General features: G+C 42.9%; 1 protein-coding gene across 1 annotated transcript in view; it reads right to left on the reverse strand.

The window, feature by feature from the left end:
- The window catches only part of dntt (deoxynucleotidyltransferase, terminal), a 150,293-nt gene that overhangs the window by 98,783 nt on the left and 37,399 nt on the right, over positions 1-14,111 (reverse strand). Inside the window, exon 4 of the mRNA XM_079511983.1 lies at positions 8,382-8,492. Coding sequence (XP_079368109.1) covers positions 8,382-8,492 — 111 coding nt within the window. The remainder of the gene's footprint in view (positions 1-8,381; positions 8,493-14,111) is intronic.

The raw sequence follows: 14,111 nt of genomic DNA on the forward strand, positions 1-14,111 counted from the left end.
CATCTAAATATCTGAAACCTTTTTACTTTTACTTTTGTTTTATTGGACAAATAACACGATGGGAACCATGTACAAAAACATGTACCAAAAAAAAACTGATAAACTGTAAAACTGATAATAAAGATGACAATAAAGATGATTCTGAAAGCCCGGACGAGCGAAACGAAATAAAGGGAGGACGGGGAGCAAACGTATAGTGTGCGGAACGTTCCCTTCTTTCTTTATAGGAACAATTCCTTCCATTTTATCATGCCTCCCCCCACTCACCAGCACACACTTCTCCACTAGCTAGCTGTGGATATCAAAAGGCAGATGGCATATATAGACTACAGAGGCTGCAGGCTGAAACCTTGGGGTTCTAAACGTGCATAACGGCGGTTCACAACAACACACCTCCGTTTACTGAAACCCCCCCCCGCATGTCATCACACTCCCAGCTTCAGCCAACAGCGTTATTATATGCTCCAAAAATGGATGAGTATAGTGCCACCGCAGCCTCCCAGGACCACTGCTGTCCCCCCCAGCAGCCAGTCTGTCACCTGTCAGCCCTCACACCGGCAGCACAGCGACCAACGCTGCAGCCGGGAGGACGGGATGGCCTAGCCCATTAAGACCCGAGACCAGATTCTACTAAATGTCTAATGAATCCTGATGATTTTCTGAAAAATGTTTCTATCATCAGTGGTGCTCAAACTTTTTCATGTCAAGGAGCCCCATTATTATATATATGACCGCCGACCCGCATCTCAAAATGTTTTGTTCCAGGGACACACCTCCCCCCCCCAGAAGCAAAGATTTGAGTTAAAAAGAAGAGAAGAAAGAATAATATATATTCAAAGATTTGCGCCACATTTTCAAGATCTTTCAAAAATAGCACAGTACAAGCTTGTAGATCTGCTATTTTTCAATAGCTAAAGTATGAAATATTGGTTAAACTCTAAAGTGACACAGACGTGTTCCCTGCCAGGCCTTACTGGGCTAGATCAAGCTGGAGAGCCGCTCGTCTAATTAATGAGAAATTAAGGCAGGTAGGGGTTAGTTGTCATGTCCACGGGATGTTGATGTGGCGTGCATGAATTTACTCCCCCCCCAACAGCAGGATCTCACAAGACAATCCGTATCTAGGCTGATCAGTGCGTGGGTTTCCCACTTATCACACCGACTGCCGGCTGTTAATTCATCAATCCTTCCGCCACTGTCTTTTCCGTCAACCGGAAGTATATGCTGTGTAAAGTGCTGCGCGATGGTATTTTATTTCACCCTGAAAAATACCTTTCTTCTTTAGTTATGGGCAGTGAATAAAGCTTGTATTGACCAAAAACGAGCGTTAGGGTTGAATGGTGTTGGTTTGTTCTGTGCACCTGTAACGGCAAACGCTCCATTAGGTTACTACTGGCTGCGATTAGGAAACACGGAAGTGAAATGACTGCCGCCGAAGCGAAAACATTGCTATACAACAACTTCGCTTTATGTTTACTTACGTGGCCGGTTAAGACTGAGGTAAAGCTGCGTTCAGACCTGAATATATATATATATTATAGCGTTTTGAAAACGCTATAATATAATAAAACAACTTCAAATGTAGAATATGGCGAACAATTAAAAAAGTAGCCTAATATGCAATGGCGTTCGTGTGAAGGATCTTTCGGTGAAAGTTGTGACATTGGGTGGTGTGCTATAGAAAGAGGGTCAACAAAGAAATGCGGATTAAACAGGAGGTGGAATTAAGCCAATCTTAAAACCATATCCTGCTGTAAGAAACCTTCAACCAAGGCTGACAATAGCACTCAGAATTATTAGGCCACTATTTTGACCCGCTGCTGTTCTGCTCAAATATACCGCAACACGTTGGGTTGTAGGAACTCAACGGGGGGGGGGGGGGGGGGGGGGGGAATACAGGGAATCAATTTGATGCTGTTAACCCATTCTGGACGGGAACCCCTTTTGGTGTTTTAAGCATTATGTTATACTTTAGCTACTGAAAAATAGCAGATCTACAAGCTCATAGCGCGGCACCGAGTGCCGCGCTACGAGCTTGTAGATCTGTAGATTTTTGAAAAATCATGAAAATGTGGTGCAAATCTTTGAATGTATATTCTTTCAAAGTGAACATTTTTAACTAAAATATTTGCTTCTGGGGGTGGGGGGAGGAGGGGGTCAGTGGAACTACATATTTTCAGATAGGGGTCCGCAGCCAAATACAGATAATTCTGAGGGTCCTTGACGTGAAAAAGGTTGAGCACCACTGGCATATAGAAACATAGGCTTTTCAGAAAACTATTAGGATTTAGAAGCCATTTCGTAGAAACTAGTGTCAGGTCTAATGGGTTTAAGGATGGGTGAAGCCCCCCTCCCCCTTCATATCGCGGCCATCGATATGTTGGAGACAAGCACAACAGAGGCCTCGATGAAGGAAAACAAATCACAATGTGACAAATGTGTGTGTGTGTGTGTGTGTGTGTGTGTGTGTGTGTGCATTATAGGGCTTTAAGCAACTAGTCGACTGTTCAACTAGTCGACTAGTAAATCCACTAGTTTCCCTTGTTGGTACTAGTTGACTAGTTGATAAGAAAAAAAAAATCCCCGTTTTTGAAGGCCTCAATATCAGGTTATAGTCACCAATGTACACAGTTTTTAAATGTACAAATATAAAAAATAATAGCTAGTTAAACAACTAGTAAACTAGGCAACTAGTCAACTAGTAAAAATCTGAAGAGAAAGCCCTAGTGTGCATTGTGTACTGTACATGTGTGTAGTTCTGTCCGTGTTTGTGTAATGTGTTTACATGCCACATGTTACATACTGTATGCTGTGTGTGTAAGCACAGCCAGAGGCAACTAGTCAACTATTTAATAGAGAATGTCACTGAGTGACATACATCAATATCTGGATCCATGTACGCCACGTACACTGCAGCAGTCTCAGGGTGGAAGTAAACCTCCTCAGACGAAAGAGACTGAGATTACATACAGGACACGCTTAAATCGCTGTGTTGCGTGCGTGCGTGCGTGCATGCGTGCGTGCGTGCGTGCGTGCGTGCGTGCGTGCGAGCGTGCGTGATTATGTGAGCATGGCCATCAGAGAAAGGGCACATCCATCAGACAGCTGGGTACACGTGTCAATATTTGTGAGCATGTTCGGCATGCTTAAGGTGAGTTGTGTGACAAGGAGAGATCAAAAGGTGTGCGACTGTGAAAGAGAGCTATAGCCGGCCCTAGGACACGCGGACGATACAGAAAATGGCATGAGATTGTGCACGGCGCTTACTTAAACACACAGCACGTGCGTGCGTGCGTGTGTGCGCTCTATGGAGTGAAGAAAGGGGAGAGGCATAGATTGCGTGAGAGAGAATAAAATCGATAGTGCAGCGCACCGGAATGGAGGGATTTCTCTCTGCCGGGGCGTGATTGACAGCTCACTGGGGTGCTTTTGGTGAGATGGACGGACACCTCCTCAACACTCTGACTGCTCCCCCCAACCCCCCCCCCAACCCCAATCCACCCTCTCTCAGATACTGTTGATTTTGTCGAAAAATGTCAAAAACTAAAACTATGACCAAATATATTGACAATTTCGTCAACAAATAACTAGAGTAAAATGTCAGGGAGGGACTAGTGGACAACAACAAACCAAAAGCGAAGTCATTTTATGTTTTGTCAGATAAACAAATACAACACAAACACAAACACAACACACAACTAATGTCCAAATCCCGAGCCCGATCTCACCCCAACACGGTAAAATAGCATGGATTGGTAATACATTTCCATACATTTACGCCTAGAAAACCCCATACATATTACACTTCTACCGCTTCGACTGCGACGAAGGCGTGGCTCTCACTAGTATTGGATGTACGGAATTGCCAATCAGGTGCTATTTCACCAGGTCCGTGTGAGATACGGGTTTGACGTAATTTATGATTCTGTGCTATTGGGTTACAACTTGAGTCACAGTCGCAGTGTTCGATGCGACAACTCGCGCGCTTTAGCGTGCTCAGTGGTGTCTCTCATGGCTCAAGTTCGGTAGAGACTGGGCCCTTTCATCACGCCCTGTGGGGAGGATTTCAGTGTAATATGTACTGTACGTATTTGGGGATTTTCTAGGGATGCATGTACGGAATTGCCAATCCGTGCTATTTCACCGTGTTTTGGTGAGACCGGGTTGAAATCCCATTGTACCCATAGGGCTTTCGCAGGACATGTATTACATTCTCATAGGAAGTACATCACTACTGTACCGTGCAAGGCGTGCAGTCGGGCAGGCAGAGAGAGAGAGAGAGGGAGAGAGAGAGAGAGAGAGAGAGAGGGAGAGAGAGAGAGAGAGAGGGAGACGGTCCAAGGATAGGTTTACAACTGGCGATCAATAGCTTGTCCCTCATTAGCACTGTTGCAATACAACAGATCATCTCACCGTGTCTGGTGGTTTGCCCATTTCTCATCTCTAACCCATTTCGGGCGGGAACCCCTTTTTTGTGTTTTAAGCACTGTTATACTTTAGCTATTAAAAAATAGCAGATCTACAAGCTCATAGCTCATCGTGAAAATGTGCCGCAAATCAATATATATTCTTTCAGAGCGAACGTTTTAACTCAAATCTTTGCTTCATGAAGGGGGGGTCCCTGGAACTACATATTTCCAGATGGGGGTCGGCGACCAATTACAGATAATTCTGGAGGTCCTTGACATGAAAAGGGTTGAGCACCACTGACATAGAAACAGAGGTTTTTCAGAAAACTGGATTTAGAAGACATTTTTTTAATCGGCCTCAGGTCTAAATGGGCTAAAGAAAGGGTCGGCTTACAGTGAAAAAGGGCAAAGCAGCGACAGACATCATCGCTCCGTTTTCGGATTGTCTGACTTACAGTGTGCATGCTTTGTCTCCCCCAGACGGATGAGGATTTACTTGTGGCTTTGCACAAAGGCCCAGTTGTTGATCCGCTATCATCAGTGAGTCATCTTTCATCTAGCGCCTTTGCGGGGGTGATAACGAGATAATCAGGTGCGTCAGGGAGACGGCACACATGATGGCTAATTAGTGAGGTGGGTAGCGCAGGGGAAAGTAACAGGGAATATGGAATGGAGCAGACCCCCTCTTTCCCTAGGTGAGACATACACGTGTACTTTGTCTGTGCATGCTGCGCCCTTCCGTTCATTTGTTTGTCTGCGCGCACGTGCGTGTGTGCGTGCGCGTGTGCGTGCGTGTGTGTGTCATTGTGTGTTCACGTGCTGTATATGCACTGGTGGAAAAATAAGTCAATTGTTTTACATTATGCTCATATCAAACACGCAGTAGATTAATATACAGTTGGTTATATGTTCAAGTACAGTAGGTCTGTATATAGGCAGGTGGTCATTATGCTTAGAATATATATTATGGTCGCGATGCGACGCATTGTGAGCTTGTAGATCGGCTATTTTCAAATTGCCGGAATGCATATACTGTAGGGCTGAAGTGTTTAAGGTATATGTTTTGTAGTAATAATCAAAGTAACTAGTAACTAAAGTTTTCAAATAAATGTAGTGGAGTAAAACATTTGCCTCTGAGATATAGTGGAGTAGAAGTAAAGGTATTGGAAAATACCTCAACATTGTACTTAAGTACAGTACTTAAGTAAATGCACTTAGTTCCTTTCCACCACTGCTGTATGTGCCACCAGTGCAATGTGTGCACACATGTGGGGCGGCAGTGGCTCAGGGGTAGAGTGACCGGATGGCAACCGCAAGGTTCCCAGTTCGAACCCAGGCTCCCCCCGAGTTAGTGTCGAAGTGTCCTTGAGCATGGTTTCCCCCGGCATCGGTGTGGGTGAATGCAATGCACAATCTCTGTAAAGCGCCTTGGATAAATGCGCTAAATGCACCATTTACCATGCATGTTGACGCATGCTTTTATTATTATGCACGCCAGTCAGTCAGTCAGTGGAGATGTGAAGGGATTATGAAACAGTCTACAGATGCCTGGCATTGGCCCTGCAGTGAGCCGTACTTAAAAGCCCTGACAGAAACACCTCAGCGGGACCTCTCACACCCACACAATCACACCGTAGCTTTGCCAATCAATTCGCCGTCAACGGGGCATGATTCATGTTGCTCACTCGGTGTGCCACATTTGCTGTAAAAGCATGCAGCATGTTGCGGTTGAAAGGTATTACATAAAGCAACAATGTTATTGTAAAATCTATACCGCTTTTCTATTCACACGGGTTGCTTGTTATTAAAGGACCACTTCACCACTTTTCAACTTCTCTTCCTATAATTGGTCCTAACATTTTTTTCTACTGTGTCTGTGTCTCATAGGAAGGCTGTGGGCAGTTCAGAAACCCGTCCACCAGTGACATCATCGATGGTGAATCCAAGCTAATAGAAACGGCAGGCTTTCTTTTCCTGAAAAGTTGAAGCCATCGTTCTCACGATAATAAAAATCTAAATATATTTTAAAACAAATCTTGTTTTAAAAAAAAATCTGCCTAATGATGATGACACTGGTGGACGGGTGTCCGAACTGCCCAAAGCCCTCCTATGAGACACAGACTGAGTAGGAAAAAATGGTGGTGTTTTATCATGAACATTAGTGAGGACCAATTATATGAAGAGATGTTGAAAAGTGGTGAAGTGGTCCTTTAAGCATCATCCCAGCTCTTTTAGTGTATGTTAACTTATGGTGTACACAGCAAAATCCATGTTAATATATAACTCTGAGAGTGTAAATGTAAGCAAATGACTGTTGTACCCTCTCAGTTACATATGCATAAATTAACACTAAATAAAAAATTAGAGATGTCCCGATCACGTTTTTTGCTTCTGATCCGATTCAGATCATTTGATTTTGAGTATCTGCCAATACCGATTTTTCCCAATCCGATATTTATATTTTTATAGAACACTTATGCTACAGTAGAACACATTCACATTATCCAGTCTAATATCATTATAATGGATATAATATTGATACTAGGGATGTCCTGATCATGTATTTTTGCTCCCGATCCGATTCCGATCATTTGAAAATGACGTGATCGGCCCCTGATTTCCGATCACATGATCTGATCGGGACAACCCTAATAAAAATCTATCACTTCTCATAGTTACCGGCGCATTGGATAATTGGTACAGTAATGTACTATTTTTACTATTATTACTATACTATTATTACTATACTATTATTGAAAAATATCTTTACTCCTGCTTTCAGTCTGGTGTTGTGGTGCTGTGCACCTGCAGATACAGTATAGCTCTGCTGTCGGGAGGAAACCTCATAACTCAAAAATGTTCATTTTTCAGGAAATGAAAAATATAAATTTTTCTGGAAATTAAGAAAACCTTATATTTGTAAAACAAAGCAATACAGCCTCATCAAAGTTGGTGTTGTAACTTTATATATTGTCAATTACTTCCATGAGAGGGGGAGAGGTGTGGGGAGAGTTAGTTGCTTTAGCAGACATTTTGAGGGTCCAATGGAGTTAAGAGGTTTTGTCCAAAGCACTTTTTACTCCTTTCCATTGGTTCAATATTTTCGAAACACACAGACGTAAAGGGTGTTCAATAGCACTGATTTATGCCACAAAATCTAAAACCTCAAAAATGGAGTTAACCCATTTTGGGCGGGAACCCTTGTTGGTGTTTTAAACATTATGTTATAATTTAGCTATTGAAAAATAGCAGATCTACAAGCTCATAGCGAGCTTGTAGGTCTGCTATTTTTGAAAAATCTAAAAAATGTGGCGCAAATCTTTGAATATATATTCTTTCAAAGTGAATGTTTTTAACTCGGGTCTAAACGGGTTATGAGGTTAATGTCCTCCCGATAGCAACGATATGTTACAGACAGTCATCTGAGTGTGACTGCATTTCCTTCCCCTTCTCTCCTTGGCGTGAACTACACCAGTTAAGCTGCCATTGTGAGAGCCTGTAGCTGCGTATCCCGCATCCATCCCCCTGGCATCAGGCATTCACTGCCCACCAGCCAGATGGCTCTCATCATTGCTCGTGAGTAGCATGTCCATCCCAGCACAGCGTCCAGTGCCTCCGGGGTGCGTCTATGCCAGCCCTCTGCCAGGGTTTGCACTAGGCATCTCTCAGCTGCTATAAAGCTAAGCTTTCATAGTTTCCTTACTTGCAGATGCTTCTCATTTGCAGGTTAATATATCTTAGGGGGTAAATGTGGCAAAGGGATTGTGAGTTTCTGAATCAAGGCAATCACAAATTAAGAAGCTTTTCACTTATTTTATTTCATTATTTTTAATGCACAGCAATCCACAATCAAAACACAACTCTAATCTACACTACCATGACTATTTAATTTTTTTTACATTAGGCAGAAAAGCCAGGGCACAAGCAGAGACATGACGAAGTGGAACTGTTTTCAGAAAACAGTTAACTTACTGTGAAGACCTTGTTGTTGTTTTCGATTGTGGTGAGTCTCTGGCAGGCATACTGAGAAACTGCAGCCACAGGAGTGGGTGTGGTGCCTTCTGGCAATGTGGGCGAAATGTCCTGTATGTGAAAAATAAAATAGTTTTAGTACAGTGTCGGTCTGGGTGTTTGTCTGTGTGCGATTGTGATGAGTTACAGTCACCTCACAAACTTCTGGACCGATAGGCCTACTGTTGGCCAGGGGTTCTCGCGAGACATGCGCCAAAGCATTTCCGGGGGTCCCCAGCCAAAAACGTTGAGAACACCTGCTGTATGCTATGTTTTATACTTATAACTCATATATTGAATGGACGTCAATGTGGGTCAAATAGGGCTGAAACCGTGCCAACATATCACATCTCTGTCTTTAAGACCAGGAGGAGACATCATAACACGATGCAGTATAGCAGGGGTTCCATAACCTTTTTGGCCCAGGTATCCCTTGGGGGGGGAGAATGTTTTCCAGGTACCCCCTCATCCTCGCAACACCGATACAACCTTACATTTAGATGCCATTGGAACTATTTGTATTAAAACTTTTCAAAGTCACAACACGCTACCACATTTATTTAAGATGCTATCTTAGAATAGATGTAGACAGAAACATAATTGCCTTCCTCGATGCATCAATTCAATCAAATCAAATCAAATGAAACTTTATTTATATAGCACATTTAAAACAACAGAAGCTGACCAACGTGCTGTACAGGTTAAAACAAACAGAACATGAACAAATAAGGACATCATAAAACATATACTGTAAGACAATGATATATATATATATATATATATATATATATATATATATATATATATATATAGAGATAGAGAGATATTAGTCTATAGCAGACCTACAATCTCGTATGCTGGTAAATGCAATTAAAAGCCAAGGAGAAAGGTGGGGTTTCCATAAGGATCTGAACGCCTCAATGGACTGGGCAGATCGGAGAGGGAAAGGTAGGTTGTTCCAGAGCGTGGGGGCGGCTGAAGCAAAGGCACGGTGGCCCCTGGTCCGTTTGGTGGTTTCAAGTACAGTTAGTAGTGACTGATCAGCAGACCTCAGAACCCTGGCTGGAATGTAAGTCTGCAGAAGCTTGGTGAGGTATATCGGCATTTTATTGATGTGTATCTCTACACGTCATCACGCAGCACGTTTTCATTTTCAGGAAGTAATTCAAAAAGATTTTTGATATGAAAACACAAGAATGAGAATTTGACATTTTTTTTGGTATGCCCATATGATGACCACGGATATGATCTAAAAGTGTAAAAAACATATTTTTCATTTCACTACGCCTTTAACTTTGGCGAGTAATCCAAGTTGACAGAAGCTAGCTTTAACGACGGAACTGTTATGTTTGTTCATTTTGAATGAACTATCAAAGGCTACGCCAAGGTTTTTGGCGGTTGAGCAGATGTTGGGGGTGAGGATATCCATTAAGCGTCAACGACCATCAGCTGGTCACAGTCAGAGACACTCATCCTCTGCAGTACTCTAACTGAAAGTGACTGCATGGAGTCTGTTTCACTTCTATCCAAAGGCCCTTGAATGATGGAATATGATTAAGGATTACTGTGATTATGGTAAGCTCACATATCACACATACCATAATTCACAGACAAAAATGAAATACATTTTTGGAAGAAAAGAAATCTGAATTACTTCACGGACCCCCTGGCTATGCGTTGCAGACCCCTGGACCCCACTTTGGGTCTAGTATCACATTCACAATATTGATATAGCTACATATCGGCCAGCTCTATGTACACAGAATCAGGGTCAGGGTAAGAGCAAAATATTGATCTACAAGCTTACAATGCGCCACGAGGCAATGCATTGTGAGCTCGAAGATATGCTATTTGTTAGTTTTAGTTAAAAATGTAATTTCAGGACAAAAGCTATTTAAAGTTCTATACGGTAGCTTAGTAAAAACTTAGGTTAAAACTAACCCGTGGCTCCCGACATGTGTGGCAGGTTAATAAAACAAACCCCTGGCTCCCGACATGCGTGGCAGGTTAAAACTAACCCGTGGCAGGTTAAATCTAACCCCTGACTAATGACTGTATATAGGACTGTTAGTATATTGAACCAAACACATGCACCCACTGTGCATTAGGGTGTTACTAACCTACCTGTAGAGTGACAGAAAATGTAGCCAATTGCCTTGGAGTTATACTTTTGTTATTTTTTGTGTGTCTCCAGGGCACCCAGCCTAATGACACTCATCTCACACTCTGCTGGCGTCCAAATCCATTACACCACCTAACCTGTAGCATTACACATCTACCAGCCAACGTGTAAATTTGCCTGTATGTGTCAAAAGTATTAGCAGTGTTAATACTATAGCGTTCTTGCACATACAGTAATTAGACCTTACAATGGAATGCTGTGGACATGAATAACCCACGCTATAGGAGATGGAATATATTCCTCCGCCTAGTAGGGCATTAAGCAACTAGTCGACTAGTTTACTAGTCGACTAGTAAATCCACTAGTCGACCTTGTTGGTACTAGTTGACTAGTTGATAAGAAAAAAAAAGTTTATTTTTTTTATTTTTTATTTTTTTCCCGATTTGGTAGGCCTCAAGATCAGGTAGATTATAGTTATAGTCACCATGTACCAGTTTTTCAATGTACAAATATTTTTTTTTTTTTTTTTTTTTTTTTTACATAATAGGTAGTTAAACAACTAGTCGACTAGTCGACTAGGCAACTAGTCAACTAGTAAAAATGACTAGAAGTGAATGCCCTACCGCCTAGTAGGAAAGTGCGTGAAAGATTTCACGTAAATTGCACGCTACGTTCATGATTTGAGGCTTTTTGTTCAAAACGGGCCAATCCTGCAAACTTTGAAAGCCAATGTTAGCCAATTAGGATGGAATATGAAATATCGGGCAGATTTCTTTTTCGTTTTTCAAAAGTCGGCCTCCTGGTGGCGCTATAACAGGCCGTACTGGAAAATTTGGGGCAGAGGTTCATCGTTGGCATCCAGGGAGTGCGTGTGCAAAATTTTGCATCGACTGGGTTAACGGTGCCGGAGATTAGCTGTACACAGACGGACGGACACACACACACACACGGACAGACACACGGACAGACACACACACATGGACGGAGTGCAAAACATACTCTCTCCCCATGCCTTTGGTCTGGTGGAGACAACAATGAGGGTTTTACTGTTCATGCTGTGTTGTTGACTATGACCAATTTTAAAAAGACAGAAAAGGATTAAAAAAGTAAAATAGAAAAGATTAAAGGATAAAAATCGAATGATAGGAGGAACTAGACTAGAGCTTCTCTCACACTGCTGATCTTAATCAGTCACTAAAGGATTAAAGAAGAAATAAGTGTCATTTGTTCCCCGCCAGGAGGAACAAAAGGAAAGAGAAATAATGGAATACGTTTTGAATACATTTCACGTGTCTCTGTCAATCAAAAAAGTTTTTACTGTGCATGTGAATGTGCAAATTGTGCATGAGCATGTGCATGTGAGAGTGGAGTGTGCATGTGAGAGTGGAGTGTGTGTGTGTGTGTGTGTGTGTGTGTGTGTGTGTGTGTGTGTGTGTGTGTGTGTGTGTGTGTGTGTGTGTGTGTGTGTGTGTGTGTGTGTGTGTGTGTGTGATTCCATGGAGAGAGAGAGACGTGTGTGCATCAGCATGCAGAGGTGAGCGTGGGCCCCATCTGGACTCCATTTAGAGTCTGCTTTAGAACTGTGGAGGAGGTGAAGCTTCAAGACAGATCACAGCAGCGAAAGCCCCTTCTGGGCTCCTCCCCGTCTGTGTCTTTCTCCACCAGCTTATAACCACTCGTTTTTGGGGCCAATAATCGAAAGAAGGAAAAACAATTGCGGCGGCACCATGCGTGCTATACGGCATCTATCCAGTCCAACCAACTCCCCGCTGTGACAGAAAGATTAAGCGATGCAAAGACCCTGCGCCTGCAGTCACCTCCCTCGCCCATCCGTCATGTCCGTCCTTATCTGCAGAGGGAAACCGTACGGAGGAGGCGAGGGCTGCCTGTTCATGTTAATGCTCGTCACGCAGTTGAAGCCACCCCGTGCCCAGGTGGGTTAATGAAATCCTCAGGGCCAGCTGGGGTACACTGAGGTTCAAGTACCTATGGGAGCATATCACTATCACCCAGATCTCTATCATCATCACCACCACCACCACCTATCCCAACCATGGTAATACATTGAATACATAAAAGAAAAGTCATCAAGAATCATAAGGAAGCTTAGAACCTATAGCATCTGTCTAACAGTAGAAAGTCTGTACAGTAAAGCTATGAGTATACACTATACTCTACAGAGTGCTATGTCTACATAAAATGCTATCAAAGTTTAGTCTTTGCATATTAGTCTGCGAGGTAGTCGAGGCTAGAGCAAGTGCTACGGGCTACAGTCTCGCAAATCTACTTGCCCCTGAATAAAAAAGATCCCACCACCTCCCTGAACACTCTGCTGGAATGTCTTAAGGACATAAAAGCTTGGATGGCCCTGAACTTTCTTAACTTCAATGAAAGTAAAACAGAGGTCATGGTGTTCAGACCCAGGACTGCCTGTGACACCTCCTCTCTGGATTTGGGCCCCCTGCAACCGTTTTTAAAACCGGTGGTCACAAACCTTGGTGTCAAATTGGACAGTGATTTTAAGTTGGACAAACAGATCAATTCTGTGGTTAAATCCAGTTTTTATCAGTTGAGGCTTTTAGCGAAAGTCAAGTCTGCTGTAACCTTTAATGATTTTGAACGTCTTATACATGCTTTTATCTCAACCCGACTTGACTACTGTAATGCACTTTATGTTGGTGTTACCCAAGCCTGTCTGTCACGACTACAGTTAGTCCAAAACGCGGCCGCTCGCCTCTTAACAGGGGCACGTAAGTGTGACCACATCTCCCGGATCCTTGCCTCCCTCCCTGTGCGTTACAGGATCCAGTTTAAGATTTTAATGTTTGTTTTTAAGTCTGTAAATGGGTTGGCACCAATCTATATATCGGAACTTGTAGCTCCCAAAGTATCGACAAGGGCCCTGAGGTCGACTGACCAGTCACTTCTCAAGATCCCTAAATCAATGCCGAAATCCCGGGGGGATAGGTCATTTTCCGTTGTAGCACCCACACTGTGCAATGAACGTCCACCTCCCCAGCAAGCACGGTCAGGACCTGGACGAATTAGTGACGTCTCTATTGGGACCAAATCAAGTCAAACCAAGACTAGTCAGATCTGGCCCAGATTATCACCTGATTTCAACCAACATAAATTCTGCCCACTAAAACAGATGTCCCTGGATGAATCAGAGAGAGTCCAATCGAGGCCAGATCAACTTAAAGGGGCATTCCACTCATTTTCAACATTTTTCTATGTCATTAATATACCTTAGAGCTGCTGTGTGGAAATAATAAAAAAGTCCCCCCCATTCTGTGTTTCCTAGAACTGTAAGTCTGAAAAAAATCATTAACATGGTGGAACACATCTTGATGATGTCATCAAGATGCGTTTCACCATGTTAATGATTTTTTTCAGAAAAATGTTGAAAATGAGTGGAATGCCCCTTTAAGTCATATCATAACTAGTCAGATCTGGCCCAATATAAGCTATATTATTTAAACTGGTGAAGACGTCCTGGAAATGACGTAAAGATCATCCCCATATGGGCTGTGATCTGGCCTAGTCCTGAACGTCACCGGAGTCACCGG

This window comes from Electrona antarctica (assembly GCF_951216825.1).
Source record: "Electrona antarctica genome assembly, chromosome: 10".
Classification (NCBI taxonomy): Eukaryota; Metazoa; Chordata; class Actinopteri; order Myctophiformes; family Myctophidae; genus Electrona; species Electrona antarctica.